Source organism: Chrysochloris asiatica, unplaced genomic scaffold (genome assembly GCF_000296735.1).
Source record: "Chrysochloris asiatica unplaced genomic scaffold, ChrAsi1.0 scaffold00020, whole genome shotgun sequence".
NCBI classification, from domain to species: domain Eukaryota; kingdom Metazoa; phylum Chordata; class Mammalia; order Afrosoricida; family Chrysochloridae; genus Chrysochloris; species Chrysochloris asiatica.
Window position 1 is genome coordinate 12,112,122 of NW_006408538.1, and position 17,040 is coordinate 12,129,161.

The window sequence follows — 17,040 nt, forward strand, 5'->3', positions numbered from 1 at the left end:
TAAGATTTAGCAAAGTTTAAACTTCTTTCATTTTACAACTGAGAAAACAGGCAAATTAAAAAAGGAGGAAACAGTAACGTTTATTGAGGCCTACTGTGTACTTGACATGGTAATAAAAGGCTTTACATTATTGTATTAAACCATAATCCATGAAGTGTAGGTATTATAGATTAGGAAACTGAATCACTTAACAAAATATGTTTAATGCCCAGTGGTAAACATGTAAGACAGCCCCTCTTTCCACTATGATAAAGAATAATCAGATAATCTTCTTTTTAAAAAAAACTTCAGATATAATTCATATAATTCACGTATCAAAAAACCCACTCTTAAAATGTACGATTCTATGCTCTTTAGTAGAATTCTTAGCATGGCATTGTAAGATAAGTACTAGACTGTGAAACACAGGTTGGAGGTTCAAACCCACCAGCTGCTCCTTGGGAACCCTGTACAGACAGGGTTGCTATGAGTCGGAATTGACTCCATAGCACGTAACAACAATGGTCTTTAGTATACTCATTTTGCAAGCCTTACCTCTGGTTAATTTCAGAACATTTTCATTGTCCTGAGAAGAAGGCTTTATCTGTTCCTTACTTCCAGTCCCTGTAAATCAGTAATTTACTTTTTTTTTTTAGTAATTTACTTTTGTCTCTATGGGTTTGTATATTCTGGGCATTCATATAAATGGAATCTTTTGTGACTGGCTTCTTTTACTTAAGGTTTTCAGGGTCCTTCATGTTGTAACATGCATCAGTACTTCATCCCTTTATATGGTGGAATACTATTTCATTGTTTGGATAAACCACATTTTGTATATCTAGTCACTGATAAATACTTAGGTTATTTTCATTTTTGGGCTTTATCAATAATCTTGCTGTGAACATTTTTGTTACAAGTTTTTGTGTAGACATATATTTTCATTTATCTTGGAATTTTTGGATCCTATGAAGTCCTGGTGTGGCGCTATAGGATAAGCATTGGACCACAAGGTTGTTTGAACCTAAAGTTGGTTGCCAGTTCAAACTCACCAAGTCTCTCCCTGGAAATCCTATATAGGTCTTCATGGGTCAGAACTGACTTGATGGTTAACAACAACAACAACAATGATAGCTCTATGTTGAATTTTTTGAAAAATTACAAATTTATTTTCAAACCATCTTGTATTCACAACAGCAGTTTATGAGGGTTCTAATTTTAATTTCTTCACCCACACTTGTTAATATCTGATTTTGATGATAGCCATTCAGTATGTTTGTAAAAAGGCCTCCTTGTGGCCCAGTGGTTAAGTACTCAGCTGTCTATGGAAAGGTCAACAGTTCAAATCCACCATCTACTATGTGGAAGAAAAACGTGGCAACTAGCCTCTATAAAGAATGGGGTTGGTAGTTATGTGCCACTGATTCTGTTCCAACTAAGTGACTCTGTTTTAGGTTTTCTGAGGCTGTAAATCTTTATGGGAGCAGAAGCCCTCATCTTTTGCCTGTGGAGCGACTGGTAAATTCGAACTACTGACCTTGTGATTAGCAGCTTGTAATCCACTATACTAACAAAGATCCTTCTAGAAAGAATTGTAGTTGTTGTTAAGTGCCATCCAGTCGGCTCTGACTCATAGCTATCCTATATAGGGTTTCTGAGGAGTGACTGCCAGCCTTGTGGTTAGGTTAGCAATCCAGTGCTGATCCTACAGAGCCACACCAGGACTCAACTATAAAGAATGTTGTTGTTGTGAGGTGCCGTTGAGTTGGTCCCGACCCAGAGCCACCCGGTATAGGGTTTCCAAGGAGCAGCTGGTGAGCTTGAACCACCGACCTTGTAGAATACTGCCTTGCAAATCCTATGAGGCAGTTCTGCTCGGTCCTACTCAGTGGCTATGGCCATACTTTTTTTCTTTAAGTGGGTTAGTTGTTAAGTGCCTTCGAGTTGGTTCTGACTCATAGCGACCCTATATAGAGAGGATTTCTGAGGAGCTGCTGGTGAGTTTGAACCACTGACCTTGCGGTTCAAACTGACCTTGAGGTCTAGTGCTTATCCTATGTCACTATACCAATACTCCATAGAATGTATTTCTTAGCATCTGGTTTGTTACTTTTTATTAATGATCAGCTCTACATATGCTTATTGACCAATTGTATATCTTTAGAGAAATGTCTGTTGAAATTCTCTGACCATTTTTAAATTGAGTTGGTATCTTTTTGTTGCATTGTTAAGTGCCTGTATAGGTTTTCAAGGAGCAGCTGGTGGGTTTGAACTGTAGTTTGCAGCCTAGCCCTGATCCTACAGTGCCACACCTTCCTTATATATCCTAGGGACTAGAATTCTTATTGTGTATGATTTCCAAATATCATCTCCCATTCTGTATGTTGTCTTTGGTAGTTTGTGTGCAGTTTTCTCTTATTTATTTAATTTTGTCATCCAAGTTATGCGTGAGTGTCCTCTTTTAACTATAGAGCATGTGACTTGATTGAAGTAGCTGGAATTGTTTTTCTCCCCCTTCATTCTTCTCCCTAGCACCGGTAATTATCAGGTGAAGTACTGGTTAAGCTGAAGGATATTCTTCATAAATGAATTAATGTGCACTGGATAAGTATTTGGAAGTCAGGTAAATCAGACCTTGAGAAAAATTTCTTTTTCTTAAGTAATCATTAAGAGTTGAGTATCCATGGGAACAACCATTATAATCATTTGTGTTAAAACTTTCCTACTAAAGATAGGCATTTTTTTCCCTATGAAATATGAACAGTCAAGACAATTGTAAGTTTGAACTCCAGTCCTGTTGAATTCTAAGGAGTCTTGTGTTCAAAATCACCTTTATATTTTAAGGCACATATATCACCTTTGTAAGGAGCTCTGGTAGCGTAGTGGTTACGAATCGGGCTGCGAACCTTAAGGTCAGCGGTTCGAAACTACCAGCCGCTCCGCGGGAGAAAGATGAGGCTTTCTACTCCCGTAAAGATTTACACCCACTTGGAAACCCTGTACTGGGTCGCTATGGGTCGGAACCAACTCGATGGCACTTAACAACAACATATCACCTTTGTACCACAAAAGGAGCTCTAAAGGGCCTACATTTAAAAATCTTATAAGAAACAGCTTCTAACACAGAAATAGTAGCAATTTAGAAAAAATATCCCTAGTCAGAATTCCAGGAACCATTAACTTAATTTATTTTAAGCAAGAAGAGTTAATATGCTCATTAAATTAAATAAGTATTTGGAAGTTAGTAAAATCAAATAGAATGGAAAAAAAATAATTTTAGACATTCTATTATTACAGAAATTATGAGTTCGATGGCATATATGTTTTTGGTTTATGTTTTGTTCTCCCAGATAAACTCGTTTCTTTCTACCTAAGTTAAGCTCTATGAACAAGAGTTCATTCATTTTCCAGATATTCATAGGCATAAGCAGTACCTCAAAAATAGTTGGTGTTCTATGTTTTATTTCCAGAATGAAGGAAGGAAGAATATCCCTTCTGAAGATCTGAAGGGTTAGCCTAAGAGCAACTCATTTCATAGGCAGACACATATATCTTGCTTTGAGATATGGTATAAGACTTTTATAAATGAATTTAAAAATTGTCGAAGGTGATCCTTCCTGAATTAACTGATCTCATTTTTAACAGAAATATCTTATATACACATTGTCTCAAAACATTACTTGTCTTCCATTAGAAGATTTGGTTTATACAAATTCATATATTCTATCATCAAACAAGGGTTTGCAGACTTAGGACAAACCAGTCAGTCACCTTTCCTTAGTACTCCTTTGTGAAATGATTGATATCTGCGTGTTCTGTTGTAATGACTGCTCTCCGTTGATGTACAGGATAAAGGAAGTAGCCTTTTCAAGTTAGCTCTAAGAATAGGTGAGAAATTGGAGAGATGACATTTCAGCTCCGTTCTTCAGTCTCTGCCTGCCATTGTCTGTGTGGCGCTGTAGGATAAGCACTGGATTGCGAACGAAAAAGTTGGCAGTTTAAATCCACCAGCTGCTCCTCGTAAACTCTACACAGGGTTGCCATGAGTCATAACTGGCTCAAAGGCACTAATTAATGAAACAGTATTGTCTGTGATGATTCTCAGTTGATAACGGTTGAAGATCATCTTCTCATGGTTCTTTAATTCTTGCCATTGAAGAACAGCTATTTTCCCCCAGCTATACGCAGGACTGTTAGTGGAAGTGAGCGGATACCAAGTAGACCCTGGTCCCTTAGAGGGCAAAAAGGCTGTTACATTTTAAACCTCCGGGAAAGAAGTAGAGGATAGTGTCAGGTAAGGAATCTGTAAGGTGGGTCAGCCACCTACACATAAACTGATCCAACGTAATTAACCAGGAAAAATTTCCAACATTAGTCTTGCAAGTTCCTATGTCTCACAGGCAATAAAACCAAACTAACTTTAAAATCTCAATTAGAATAGTGACAAGTATTCGTCTTCTCTATTTTATATTAGTAGTTTACAAGGAATATCTTTACCCAGAAACCACTGCAAAAGCTGAAAAGCTGTAGCCTCCCCTGTCCCCAAACATGCAAGGAATATATACACCAATTTTATGGGAGAAGAGTGTGTCACAAATATTGGAAGGATGTTTTGCTTCACAGGTGTCAATCTTGAGTTGAATTTGGTAGAAGACTCCTCCTAGCATGCTGCGTCCACTGTTGTCATCATTTAGGCAGTGTTTGTAAATCTAGTGTCTTGTGAGGCACAATTGCTTGTATTTCGAAGAGAAATAAAAATGTGATATTATTCATAAATTTAGCTATGAGGGGACAGTTTTTTAAAAGCATGCCTAATAAACCAATGATTTAAAATAGCAATTTAGAAATTTGAATTTCTAATCTATTGTGAATATGAAGTTTAAAAACATTTTTTTTTTTATTGTGAATTGAGTAACGGTTTACAGACAAGACCATTAATTGTACAGTCAAAGTGAGATACACTTTGTTTCATCTCAATGACTAATCCCTTCCACACAACAACAGTTATTCCACCTCCTCCCTGTGGCTCCTATTTCCATACAGCTGTCCTTCCCATCCTTCTCAACTTTGTCTTTAGGTAAATGTTGCCCTTTTGATCTTGAGTGGTTGGCCAGTCCATGGTGAGCGCATCTTACTAATGTTGTTGTCCACCCTATATACCTGTCCACTCTCTGGTTGAAAATTGGGCCACCAGGTTGTGTTCAGTTCTAGATCTGAAAGGTGACCCAGGACCGTAGTCTTAGATTGTACTAGTCTTTCTGATCTTTTTTATAATTTTAAATTTTTTCCCTCATTGTCTCCCACTCCATTCAAGGACCTTCTAATGTGATTGATCCCTTTCGGTACAATTGGTGGTAGTAGTCGGGCACCACCCTTGTTCTTCTGGTGTCAGAGTCATGGAGACTCATGTTCACCTATTTCATTAGCCCAGTGGACTAATGGATTCCGATTATCTTCAATTTTTATTGAAGTGTATGTTTTGGGGCATTTACATATGTATGTTGTTGGGTGTTGAATAAATAAAAGTTGTGGATAGGGTTGTGTAGATGGTTAAAATGGAGCTCAAATCAAGTTATAAGTCAAGTAATTTTACATCTTTGAGTCTAAGTTTATCTAGGAGATAAAGTTGTTGTTGTTAAGTGCCTTTTCTGATTCATAGCAACTCTGTATAGGGTTTCCAAGGAGAGGATGGTGGGTTTAAAATACAGTGCTTATCCTACAAGGCCACATCAGGACTCAGAGTCATTAGTCTTCATTTCCCCTCAATTTTTAGTTCTGTGATCCTATGATTTTTTTAAAGATAGATTTCATTTTGTAATATATAATAGACCTTACTATGCTTGTTATTGCAAAATAAAAAATCAGCTTTTGTAATTTAATAGTCATGAGTCCTTGTGGGAAAAACAAATAGATTTAAGTGACAAAGACAAGTTCTGTATAACTTTCGGATTTGTCTGTCGTTTAACAGGATCTAATTGAATGCACTTCATCCTAAATAATGAAAGAACGTCAGTGGCTCTGCTGAGTCCAGTTCCTCTGCTAGTAATTTATTATCCTTCCCATCAAAACTTGTTGCCACCTAAGTCTTTAAGAGTATCAAATCTCTAAGTATAGGATTTGGAATTTATTTGTTGTTGTTATGTGTCGTGGAGTCGGTTCATAGAGACCCTGTACAGGGTTTCCAAGGCTGTAAATCTTTATGGGAGCAGAAAGCCTCATCTTTCTCCCGTGGAACAGCCGGTAGTTTCGAACTGTTGACCTTGCAACTCGCAGCCTGATTCGTAAACACTACGTTACCAGAGCTCCTTTGGAATTGATGGCCATAGTCAGTTGTTGTTGTCAAGTCGTTGTTGTTATGTGCCGTGGAGTCAGTTCCAATTCATAGCGACCCCTACAGGGTTTCCGAGGCTGTAAATCTTTACGGGAGCAGAAAGCCTCATCTTTCTCCCGCGGAACAGCTGGTAGTTTCAAACTACTGACCTTGTGATTTGCAGCCCGATTCATAACCACTACGCTACCAGAGTAACCCTTTATAGGGTTCCGAGAAGCAGCTGGTGGGTTTGAACCACTGACCTTATGATTAACAGTCCAGTGCTCATCTTACAGTGCCACACCAGGAGACTGGCCCCAACAATATTGGTTACAAGCTTGTGAATTTGTGTTCAAATAAGTAGAGATCTTCATGGTATTACAGTAGTTGGATACTTAGAGGTACTGTTAGCTATGTTGTTGTTGTTGTTAAGTGCAATTGAGTCAGCAACCTTGTATAGGGTTTCCAAGGAGTGGCTGGTGAGCTTGCAGTTCAAACCAACATTGCAGTTGCATTAGTTGCATTAGTTGTGTGCATTAGCCCACAGTGCCACACCAGGATTCCAATGTTAGCTATGGTCACTTTCATTAACTCTTATATCTAGTTGGGATGATCTCAGGCTGCATTCATTAAGTAATTTTACAGAACAGTGCACACAGACCTTCAGTGTTTGCTTTGGTAGCCAAATGTCTTGTTATATGGCTTTATGCATATCCCGTTGCAGTGAAACTACGGTTCACTGGCTTTGAAAAATGCACTTCTCACCACTTTATTTTATTTTACTGAGCCAATCATGAATCACACAGGTAGTGGATTAATTGATATTATGTTATGTCATAATGTATTCATGACCATTTCATTAAATATTGAGCAATCAATCTGGAAAAAATATTGAGCAATCAATCTGCCTTTTAAAAATTATGTTCAAGTTTGGAAAAGGGGTAATAAGTAATTGAAATGCAAAGCACTTTTAAGCTCCTAAAGACTGACTTTGCATTCCTTTCCAAAGCTTGTATTTAATCCTGGTTTTCTACCTGTTTTATGACTGTTTCATTCCTCACAGAAAGCCCTGTTTTGCTCCTTTGAGAAGTTGTGGGCAAGTGTTTGAAGTTGCGTTGGTGAATGTGGTTAGATCAGAATCCACTGGTTTCACTACAAGTGTTTTAGGAAGACTTTAAAGTACCACACCCAACAGATTTTTTTTTTTTTCTTGTCTGACTTTCTTTAAAATTTGGTGGTGGGGGTGGGGGTGGTGCGTGGGTAAGGGAGAGGGTGTTTAAGAGTGAGAAAATAATGCATGTTTGACTTCCAGTTCCAATAAGGAAAGCATGCTTTTGTGGGAAACCGAGAGGCTAGGAATCAGGGGTGATGAAATCTAGGCTTTCTGGCCCTCACTGTGTTCCCAGTTCCTGGTTGTGGGAATCTGTTCAGAATCCAACTGCAAGTGAAAAACCCATCTTTGGCTGAATAGCCAGGAAAGCCCTCCTGCCAATCCATCAAATGTGCTCCTGCAAGTTTGGCCCTGGGAGCTGTCTTGCCTAGACCTATGCAGCTGTCAAGGTGGCTCTGATGGGACTGTGACCAGTGTCTGTATTGCATTTTGGCATTGACCTTGAGATCAGCGGGCTCACTGCAGCTGCTCCTGTCTGCCCTCAACTGCTGCTGTTGCAATGCCAGGGGGCCAGTGGGAGGGAGACTACTTTGGCTCTGCTTTTCCTACTGGCTGGAAAGTGCCAACCAAGGTGCTTACCACACTGAGTGTTGGGGCAGTCCAGGTGTGTGGGGTCCTGGCTCTGTCTGACCACCAGCCTGTTCCAGACTGCTCCTCGTGGGGAGTTACTTGGCAGCTCTGCAGAGAGATGCTCAGTGACAGTTGATGATCTTGGGAGAGAGAAGAGCCAAAGATCCTCTTTTAGCCCCAAAGGTCTGCCTTTTTGTAGGGCAGGGATTTGGGGGCTGATGCTCATTAAAAATGCCTAGTCAGAGAAATCGGTTATGTCCAGATACTCAGAGTGACCTATGTGCTTTTTGAAAACTCCTTCTCTATTCCTTGTCCTTGTCCTGTCCTTATCCTTTTAAGTGGCTTGATTATTATTATTATTATTATTATTACTTGATCTGCTTTTGTCATTGGACATTTATTGACAGAAATCAAATTGCTGTATTCCTGGGCAAAGCGCCTGCTGCAAAGAGGTGTGGTTCCCGAGGAATGAGACACAGCCCAACAGCTGAGCCTACATTGTCCTCACATAACCTCCCTGCCTTAAATATCGCCAATATTTAGCCTTGCCTTATAAAGTAAAAATGCACAATACCTTCCAGAGTTTAAGAAAGCCCAAATGCCCCCCTTGGCTGGGTTATATCTCCTGTACTTTGGACTCACAGCAGTGCACCCCTCCCCCAGCACAGATCTGCCCTCAGAGTCTCCAAGAGGTTACTAATCTGGAGACTCCCACCATCGATCCGATTGTTGAGACCTAGGGGATTTGTGTGCATTGTTTTTGCTGAAGCCTCCCGTGATTTCGGCGCGACCAGATCCTCTGCAGCGAACTCCATGTCGCAGCTTGGGGTTGCCTGTGTCCTGTGGTGAGAGTGGAGTCTCACAGGAGATCCTTTGTCTAGGAAGGGCTAGGCAGAGATCATTTTGGAGTTGCTAAGCTCTGCATTGCTATTGGCTGTACTCTTTGTGGGGCTGTTTTTGCAAAAGGCATGCCCAGCACGTCTACAGTGCTGGCAGGCCAGGGCTGCCTTTAAACACCATGATAATAATACCAAAAAGCAGTTTGCAGAGCTGTTGCACTGTAGAGGCTTCCTCTGCAGGAACAGGCAAGATGGCTACCTCGTGGGCTTCGCTGTGAAGAATGCAGAGGCTAATTAAGACAGACTTTCAGGGGAAAAAAGGGTACCTCCCTGCTTCATCTTTCTGCAAGGCTTTTTTTCAGTGACTGTTGAAGTATACATTTTACATAAGCTCTTTAGGTTCTGCCTAGCAAACATGTTGATGATTTTGAATGGTATAAGTACTTTTACAGTGAAGTAGCCAAAATTTTAGGGGGAGGTGGGAATGAATTTTTTTTTTCCTTCATACGGAGGCTCATTTTGCAATTTGATCTTTTTTAGGTCATAAAGGAAAACAAGAGGCCCCCGAGGGAAAAGAAGCCCAAAGTTTTGAAGGTAATCAGCTATTGATTAAATAATATTTAATTTTTTTCCCATTTCATAAAGTATTTTGCTGTCACTTGGGTACATTTGGAGCACAGTGGATGTGAATTTCCCCAGATTTTCAGCTGATAAAATTCATTTTCGAGGAAACTACTTTTGCTTTTTTAAAATGTGCTGCATAATGTGCATATTAGCATCCTTTAATTTCAACTCCACACAAGCCTGCAGAAAGAAAAGTTTTTATGCAAAGTGTTGTGAATAAGATTTGGTTTTCTTTGTAGCATCTGCATTTGTGGTGTTGCACCAGTGTGTAAACTTAAGCTCTTAGGGAGAAAGCCACTATTTGAAGTTGACAGCTATGATCCATTGTGATTTTAATACATCTTCTATTAGATATTATTTTTAAATGTGTGATTTTTTTTCTACAAGAAAGACCCTTAGAGCTTTTTTAGTTTAACTTAAAATGCTTTTAAGTCAGTCTAATTATAATTGCTGAATTCCAAATTCTCATTGTATCATCTTTAATTCTTGCATCATAGAGGTGTAGGAATATGCACATTTTCTTTATTTCCATAAGCTAACAATTTGTATCTTGAGTTACAGACAGTGTGTAGAGTGGTTAATTTAAAAGCTTATGGCCACACTAAAAGTTCAAGTCTAGCTTCAGGCTAGCAAATAGGTGCTTTTGTGTTAAAAGCTTCAAGTGGTATATTACTATTTAAATGTAAACAACCTGAGGAAGCAACCATTTCAATTATTTTTTTAACAATGAAAAGCATATATATTAAGCAACACAACTACTGGTCCTTAAAATCATACTCCTTATATTTAATTTAAAATATTTAACCTAATTATACTTTTCTTTTGCAAATAAAGTTTTCTTGCTCAATGATGAACAACAAGTTGAGCTATGGTTGTGACAAAATTTGAGCCTCATTTGTTTCTCCGTTGTAACTTGCAAATGTTACTGGCATGCAGAACCAAACCTTGCATTGCTTTCTAATTTAACTCACCACCTCCAGTTTCTGTTTCCTGTGTGTAGACAGCACAGCCATGTGCATTTTGATCCACCAACATATATTTATTTAATATTTGCCTCGCAGTCAGCAATGTGTTAGACACTATGCAGTGAATGAAATTGCTTGGCACAGATTCTTACTGAGACTGGACAAATAGAATAGTGGATAATTTTCAAGGTAAATTTAAACCCTTTTCTGTTTTTGTTTTTTCCTGCATATTAATCCATTCACTTCCTTTTACACCCTCTCTTACCCTTCTTCAACTATATAGAACTTTATCATTTACAAACCCTACTTATATTACTTAATCTGTTTACACTTTCTGTGTTGGGTATATTCATCTGAGGCATTTTGCATCTTCATATGAAAATTATTTTTTGTCCTGTGGTTAAAACTGGCTGTCAAGTTTTGGGGTGGAGGGCTGTAGACTGCATGGTGGTGATGGTGATTGTGTTCCATTGAGTTGGTTCTGACTCATAGTAACCCTTTGATGAGAGCAGGAAACTTCTTCTTTCTCCTTCAGAGCGGCAGGACGATTTGAACTACTTACTGACTGCGGTTAGCAGCCCAACTCATAACCACTACACTGCCAGGCCTCCTAAAGACTGCAATTTGTTGATAAATGCAGTCGAGTTGGTTTCAATGCACAGTGAGCAGCTGGTGGGTTTGAACTGTTGACCTTGTGGTTAGCAGTTCAGTGCTCTTCCCATGGCACCATACCAGGATTCCATAGAGAAATTAATATAGATTAAAACTGTTAGCTAAAGTTTCTCTCACCTTTGCTAGGAAGTGAAACTAGGCTTTGGCACCCATGCTTTTTTTCGTTAATCTGTGGGTGCCCTGTCACCTGAAATAAATTTCAGAAATATACAGTGAATTGCTCTTTTGGAGTAATGTCAGTGTAATTTGATGATTTTACATATTTTTTCCTGTAAGTATGTGTGGCCAGATTTCATTAGCCACAACCAGCAGAATTTAACTGTTGCTCCATTCCCACTATAAATAGTGAGTCTTGGACAAGAGTAGATATATGTTAATTCCCCTGATATTGGAATTCAAAATGTTTTTCTTTGACTTTCTGTTAGGGGTAATGTTTTTCATTCTCGTTCAGTGAAAACTTAAATTTCTCTGCTCCAAAATAGAAATGTTGAAAACATTTGAGATTTTTGCTTGAGAATGTCAAAAATTTGCCTAGAACAAATATAGAATATTATACTCATAATGTTAAAGAAAACTAAGTATGCATTCGGGGAGGCAAGATAGGTCAAGAGTCAAACTTTAAGTGTGAGGTTTTATGGATGGCAACTTGTACATTCCAAATGGTTGCTACCCAGGGAATCCGTGGTTATGGGGGTCCCACAGGTTACAACTTGGTCTGCTGCCACAATTCTCTGTCTGCTGTTGGTTCTCATGCCAGAGATCTAGTCTGCTTCCTTGACTTCCTAACTCTTCAAATCTCCTGGGTCCCTGCTTTGAGTTAGGGTAAAATACTATAGGGATCCCAAGTTTTAGCATTACCATCTATTGGAACGTTCCTGAGCAGACTAAGGAACTCTATCTTTGATTAAACCCAAACCAAATTTGCTGCCATCTGACTCATCATGACCCTGTTATTGGGTTTCTGGAACTAGAAATCTTCATAGGGGCAGAAAGCCTCCTGTTTATCCATTGGAACAGCTGGTGGGTCTGAACCTAAGGTCCTTGTGGTTATCAGTGTTTATATTACAGCACCACTATTGTGGATTGTTATTGTTAAGTGCTCTCAAGTTGGTTACAATTCATTTCAACCCTGTAGAGAGTTTCCAAGGAATGGCTGGTGAGCCATAGACTCTGGTTCCTCCAGTCTCTTTCTGACCAGTAAGCCCTGTTTTTTTGTTTTGTTTTGTTTTAACAATTTGAGTTTTTTTCTATACATTCTGCTGCTCTATCTGGGATCTTCTTAGGTGATTCCTTTCAATGCAGCTGGTAGTGCTAGCTGGGCACCATCTAGTTCTTCTGGTCTCAGAGTTGTAAAGACTGATGGTCAAATGTTCCATTAGTCTGTTGGACTAATTGATTCCAAGCATCTTCAGTTCCAATCACTCTTTCTTCTGTACATGGAGAGACCAATAGCTACACCTTGTATAGCCACACATGAGCTTTTAAGATCCCAGTCACTACTCATTAAAGGAGGATGTAGAACATTGTTTTTTTGGACTGTGTTATACCAGTTGACCATGGTGTTCCCTGAGTCTATGGTCCTGAGCCTTCAGGTTCAGCTACTCATTGCCTTAAGATGTTTGATAATATCTAAGAAGTTTTCATCATTTTGCCTGTTGTATGCTCCACCACATTCACAGTGGTATTGCAGGAATGATAAATACTTATATATCAAGACCCTCTTTCAGACTCTTGTATCTGATGTATTTTTGAAGCATGTTTTAAAAGGGGAATCAAATCATAAATTAATCACATTCTTACATGGTCTTGATTTGCATGACACACTGACATTGAAAATAGTATCATTTGCTTAACACATTAAGTGCTGTCTAGTTGGTTCTATCTCATAGCGAACCTGTATAGGGTTTCCAAAGTTGTAGATCTTTGTGGGATCATGTTAAGTTAAGTATTCCCTCCTGAACAAAGATCATTCAAGGGCGGTGGGTATTATTTACGCATCAAGCACTTACTACTTGCTTGCCAAGCATTATTATTATGGAATCCTGGTGTGGTGCTGTAGGGTAAACATTGGACTGCTAACCACAAGGTTGGCAGTTTAAACCTAACAGCTGCTCCTTAGAAACCCTACACAGGGTCACTATAAGTTGGAACTGACTCGACAGCCTTAATGACAACAATATCATATACTAAGTACTAGGGCTACAGTGGCTAATAAAGCCAATTTGCTTTCTATTCTCAAGGAAAGGAAGGAACAAAACCAGATTAATAAATTCTAAATTATGGTAATTGTTTGAAGGAAACAAAGTACTGAGATAGAAAACACCATCTAGGAAAACTTGCTTGAGAACTCGTCCCCTCATCTGTGAATTATTGCTCTAAATCAAAAAGTAATACTTCTATAGTTCCAATTCATACATATACAAGTTTATTTTAAACAAAATATGTTTTAAACATATCTCTGAGATGAGTGGATGGCTGCAGATAAGTTATCTTAATAATACACTTGTCTTAGGCTCATTAGGGTACCTTCTTAAAAAAGGCACAGACCAAACAGTCATTCACAGGGGAGATCTGATGAATCAGACTCAAGGGGAGAGGTCTGCTCAGAGGCCTGGATTTCAGAGGAGCCATCTTGATAGATTTTCTCAAGGACAGAGGATCATCACGGTGCTTATTTCGAAGAAGTTTTAAGAAAATTGAAAACTACATTGGTGTGAAAAAGGCCAGGGATGTTGTGCTTAGGAATTTTTTTCCATCCAGACAACGTACCCGCTCATTTTTTGAGGGTACAAGGGCTGTCCTACCAGAATGCTATTGGGCAACCTTACCCATTCATGCTACAGCCTTCATTTTGCCCCTTTAAATTTTTTCCCCCCGAAACTAAAAAATATTTCAAAGGAACATGATTTGGGTCCTTTGAGGATTACAAAACTCGAAGAACATCCAAAAGGAACATGATTTGAGTCACCTCAAGGATGACAAAACTTCCATTTTGAGGTGGTGTAAATCAAAAAGCTGATTTCTTTGGGAAAGGATTATTGTTTTTGTTAAGTTTCCTCAAGTTGGTTCCGACTCACAGTGACTATGTCTAGCATTTCCAAGGCGTGGCTGGTGGGTTTGAACTGCCGACCACGTGATTCAAACCGGCCTTATGGTCTAGTGCACCACCTTCGGAAGTATATAGACCGAGATGGAAGGTACATTGAGAAACAGTTTTGATATTTTTTGTTTAATAAAGTATGTTATGATGTGATTTTGTGGAGTCCTGGTGTAGCACTGTAGGTTAATGAACTGGACTACAAGGTCAGTTTGAACTGCGAGGTCAGTGGTTCAAATTTACCTGCTGCTCCTTGGAAACCATATACAGGGTTGATATGAGTCGGAACTGACTCTACAGCACTTAACAACCACAATTTGATTTTGTAGCTGTATCTTTTGACTTACCCTGATAGTTACTAGTACTGATTTGAAAGTGCTAATGAGATACAATTGAGTTACTTTATTAATTTTTAAAACTTAAGCTACAAGCTATGAATAGTAAGAGTTGCTAAAAACTTTTTCAGCACAAGTATCTAAAACTTTGTTTCAGTTAGAAGAAAAAAAGTATCGGTATAATGATAAAGTTTTCTTGGCTCTGGTTCTAATATAACATTCTGTGCTTTAAAGTACTATGTTGCAAATTTGAGTGCTAGATCAAATACCGAGTTTAACTATTTAAATCATGACGTTTTGGTAGAGTTCTTCATAATTCCAGCAGCTGATCTAAATTCGTTGGCATAACAGGGTTGGGTGGTTAGTTATATATCCATAATATAAGAGATAAGCTTTTTAAAAAAATAAAAAAGCTAAATTGAAAAACAAACACAATGTTTATTTACATAATTAAAGCGACATATAGGATGTGGTTTGCATATCCAGAAATTGTAACAATAAACTGATTTCAAGGCTGGGTTCTCACTAAGTCAGCGCATACACAGTCAGCTCATTTGTCATTGAAACATCTGCTTTTCTAGTGACTACAGATTTCTGTCAATTTTGTGTTTGATAGGAATGACCCCAATTAGAGTGAATAGAAGCCGAGGGGTTTATATAGACATGAGGAAAAATTCATTAAGGCTAAAAACAAAAACAAGTTGAGGTTTTTTTTTCCTGTCTTGAATAGTTTTGATGTTCATGTGAATAATATTACACTCGTGTTCTAATAATGCTGTGTTCATATAGACCTTGTGTATAGCTCTCCATATACTAACTATGGAATCCTGGTGTGGCACTGTGGGTTAATGTGCTGGACTGCAAAGTCGATTTTAACTACAACGTTGGCGGTTCAAGCTTACCAGCTACTCCTCAGAAAACCCTATACAGGTCACCGTGGGTCAGAACTGACTTGAAGGCACCTAACAACAACATACCAACTATAGTCTCATGAGTTAAAGATGGAAAGAAGCAAATAATAACTTTAAGTGTATATAAAGTTTTATTAAAAGATTTGATAGCAAGATTTGACCACTACAGTGTCCAGTGCAAGAGAATAAAGATAATAGTTGTTTGGTTTTTTTTTTTGTTTTTTTTTTTTAAAAAAGCCTGTTCTGATGCTTTATAATTTTAAACATTGAGTAACTCTATCCTTTTTTGAGCTGAAACCAGGACATGAGTCTATTTTTAGTAAAGGATACTAGAGTTTTATCATGTATATTTAAAATTTAGTGCTGTCATGTGAATTTGATAAAAGCATAGGTTCTTTCACACTATTAGGAAGCCAGATGTTATATTATGCATTGTGTTAAAAAATAACTTAGTTAATTGAATTATTATAAATTCATATATTTATATGTCTTGTATGTATGAGTTTTAGTGTGGCATTGTAAGATAAGCACTAGACTGCTAACTGCAAGGTTGGCATTTCAAAGCCACAATTTGTCCCTTGGAAATCCTAGGCTGCAGGACAAGCACTGGATTGCAAGGTTGGTTTGTACCTCAAGATCGGTGGTTCAAACTCACCAGCTATTCTTTGGAAACCCCATATAGGGCCGCTATGAGTCAAAACCAACTCGAAGGCACTTAACAACAATAATATATAGTTTTAATATTTAGATATTCTTGTGCTCTTAAGATATTTTAAATGTCTGCAGTGAAATACTTGGCTTTTTAAATCGGTGTACATTTTATTTGTATTCACACAAAAGAAAATGACTTCAGCATATATATGGTTTTCTTAAAATTCTTTTTTATTCTTTTTTTGGTTGTTATTATCTGTTAAATCTCTTTTATTCTGGAACAGTCCCTTCTCTTTTTTAGTGCCATTGATTTGTTGGACAAAGTGGGTCATTTGGCATCTGTGAAATGTTCTGCATTCTAGTTGCTTCCATGGTGTCATCTAGCTCATTCCTCTGCCCTCACCCCCACTCCACCCTTATATTTCCTATAAACTGATTATTGAATCTAGATATTTAATGAAACATAAGTTCACGTTTCTCCATAACCCACTCATTTATTTCCTCTTCATTCTAGCATTCACATTCAGCACTATGCACCTCTAACATATGCGTACACACTTTACATTGTTACCTTGCTAAACTATGACTGTTTTTTTTTTTTTTTAAGTTCATGGGAAAATGAAATGAAAAGATAACAGAATTTTCCCACGAACTTTTTCTTTTTCTTTTTAAATGTTTTATTGTGAATTATATGATAGTTTACATGGGAGAACTTTAGTTTTGCATTCATTCCACTGTAGAACATCTCATTGCCATGGTTCCAATCCCCTCCATGCATCATCAACCACCCAAAGGGTATATCCCAGAAACCCGCCCCCTACACATTCCCCTCCTCCCCCCAATTTTCAGCCCACAGTCCCTTTCCCTCTCGGGGTCCAACCAAAGTCCCCAGTAACTTCATCACTCCACGTCATCATCT

The 17,040-nt window shown here is 38.3% G+C and overlaps 1 protein-coding gene across 1 annotated transcript in view; it reads left to right on the forward strand.

The window, feature by feature from the left end:
• TET1 (tet methylcytosine dioxygenase 1) overlaps positions 1 to 17,040 on the forward strand; it is a 97,397-nt gene that overhangs the window by 11,621 nt on the left and 68,736 nt on the right. Inside the window, exon 2 of the mRNA XM_006835832.1 lies at positions 9,407 to 9,460. Coding sequence (XP_006835895.1) covers positions 9,407 to 9,460 — 54 coding nt within the window. The remainder of the gene's footprint in view (positions 1 to 9,406; positions 9,461 to 17,040) is intronic.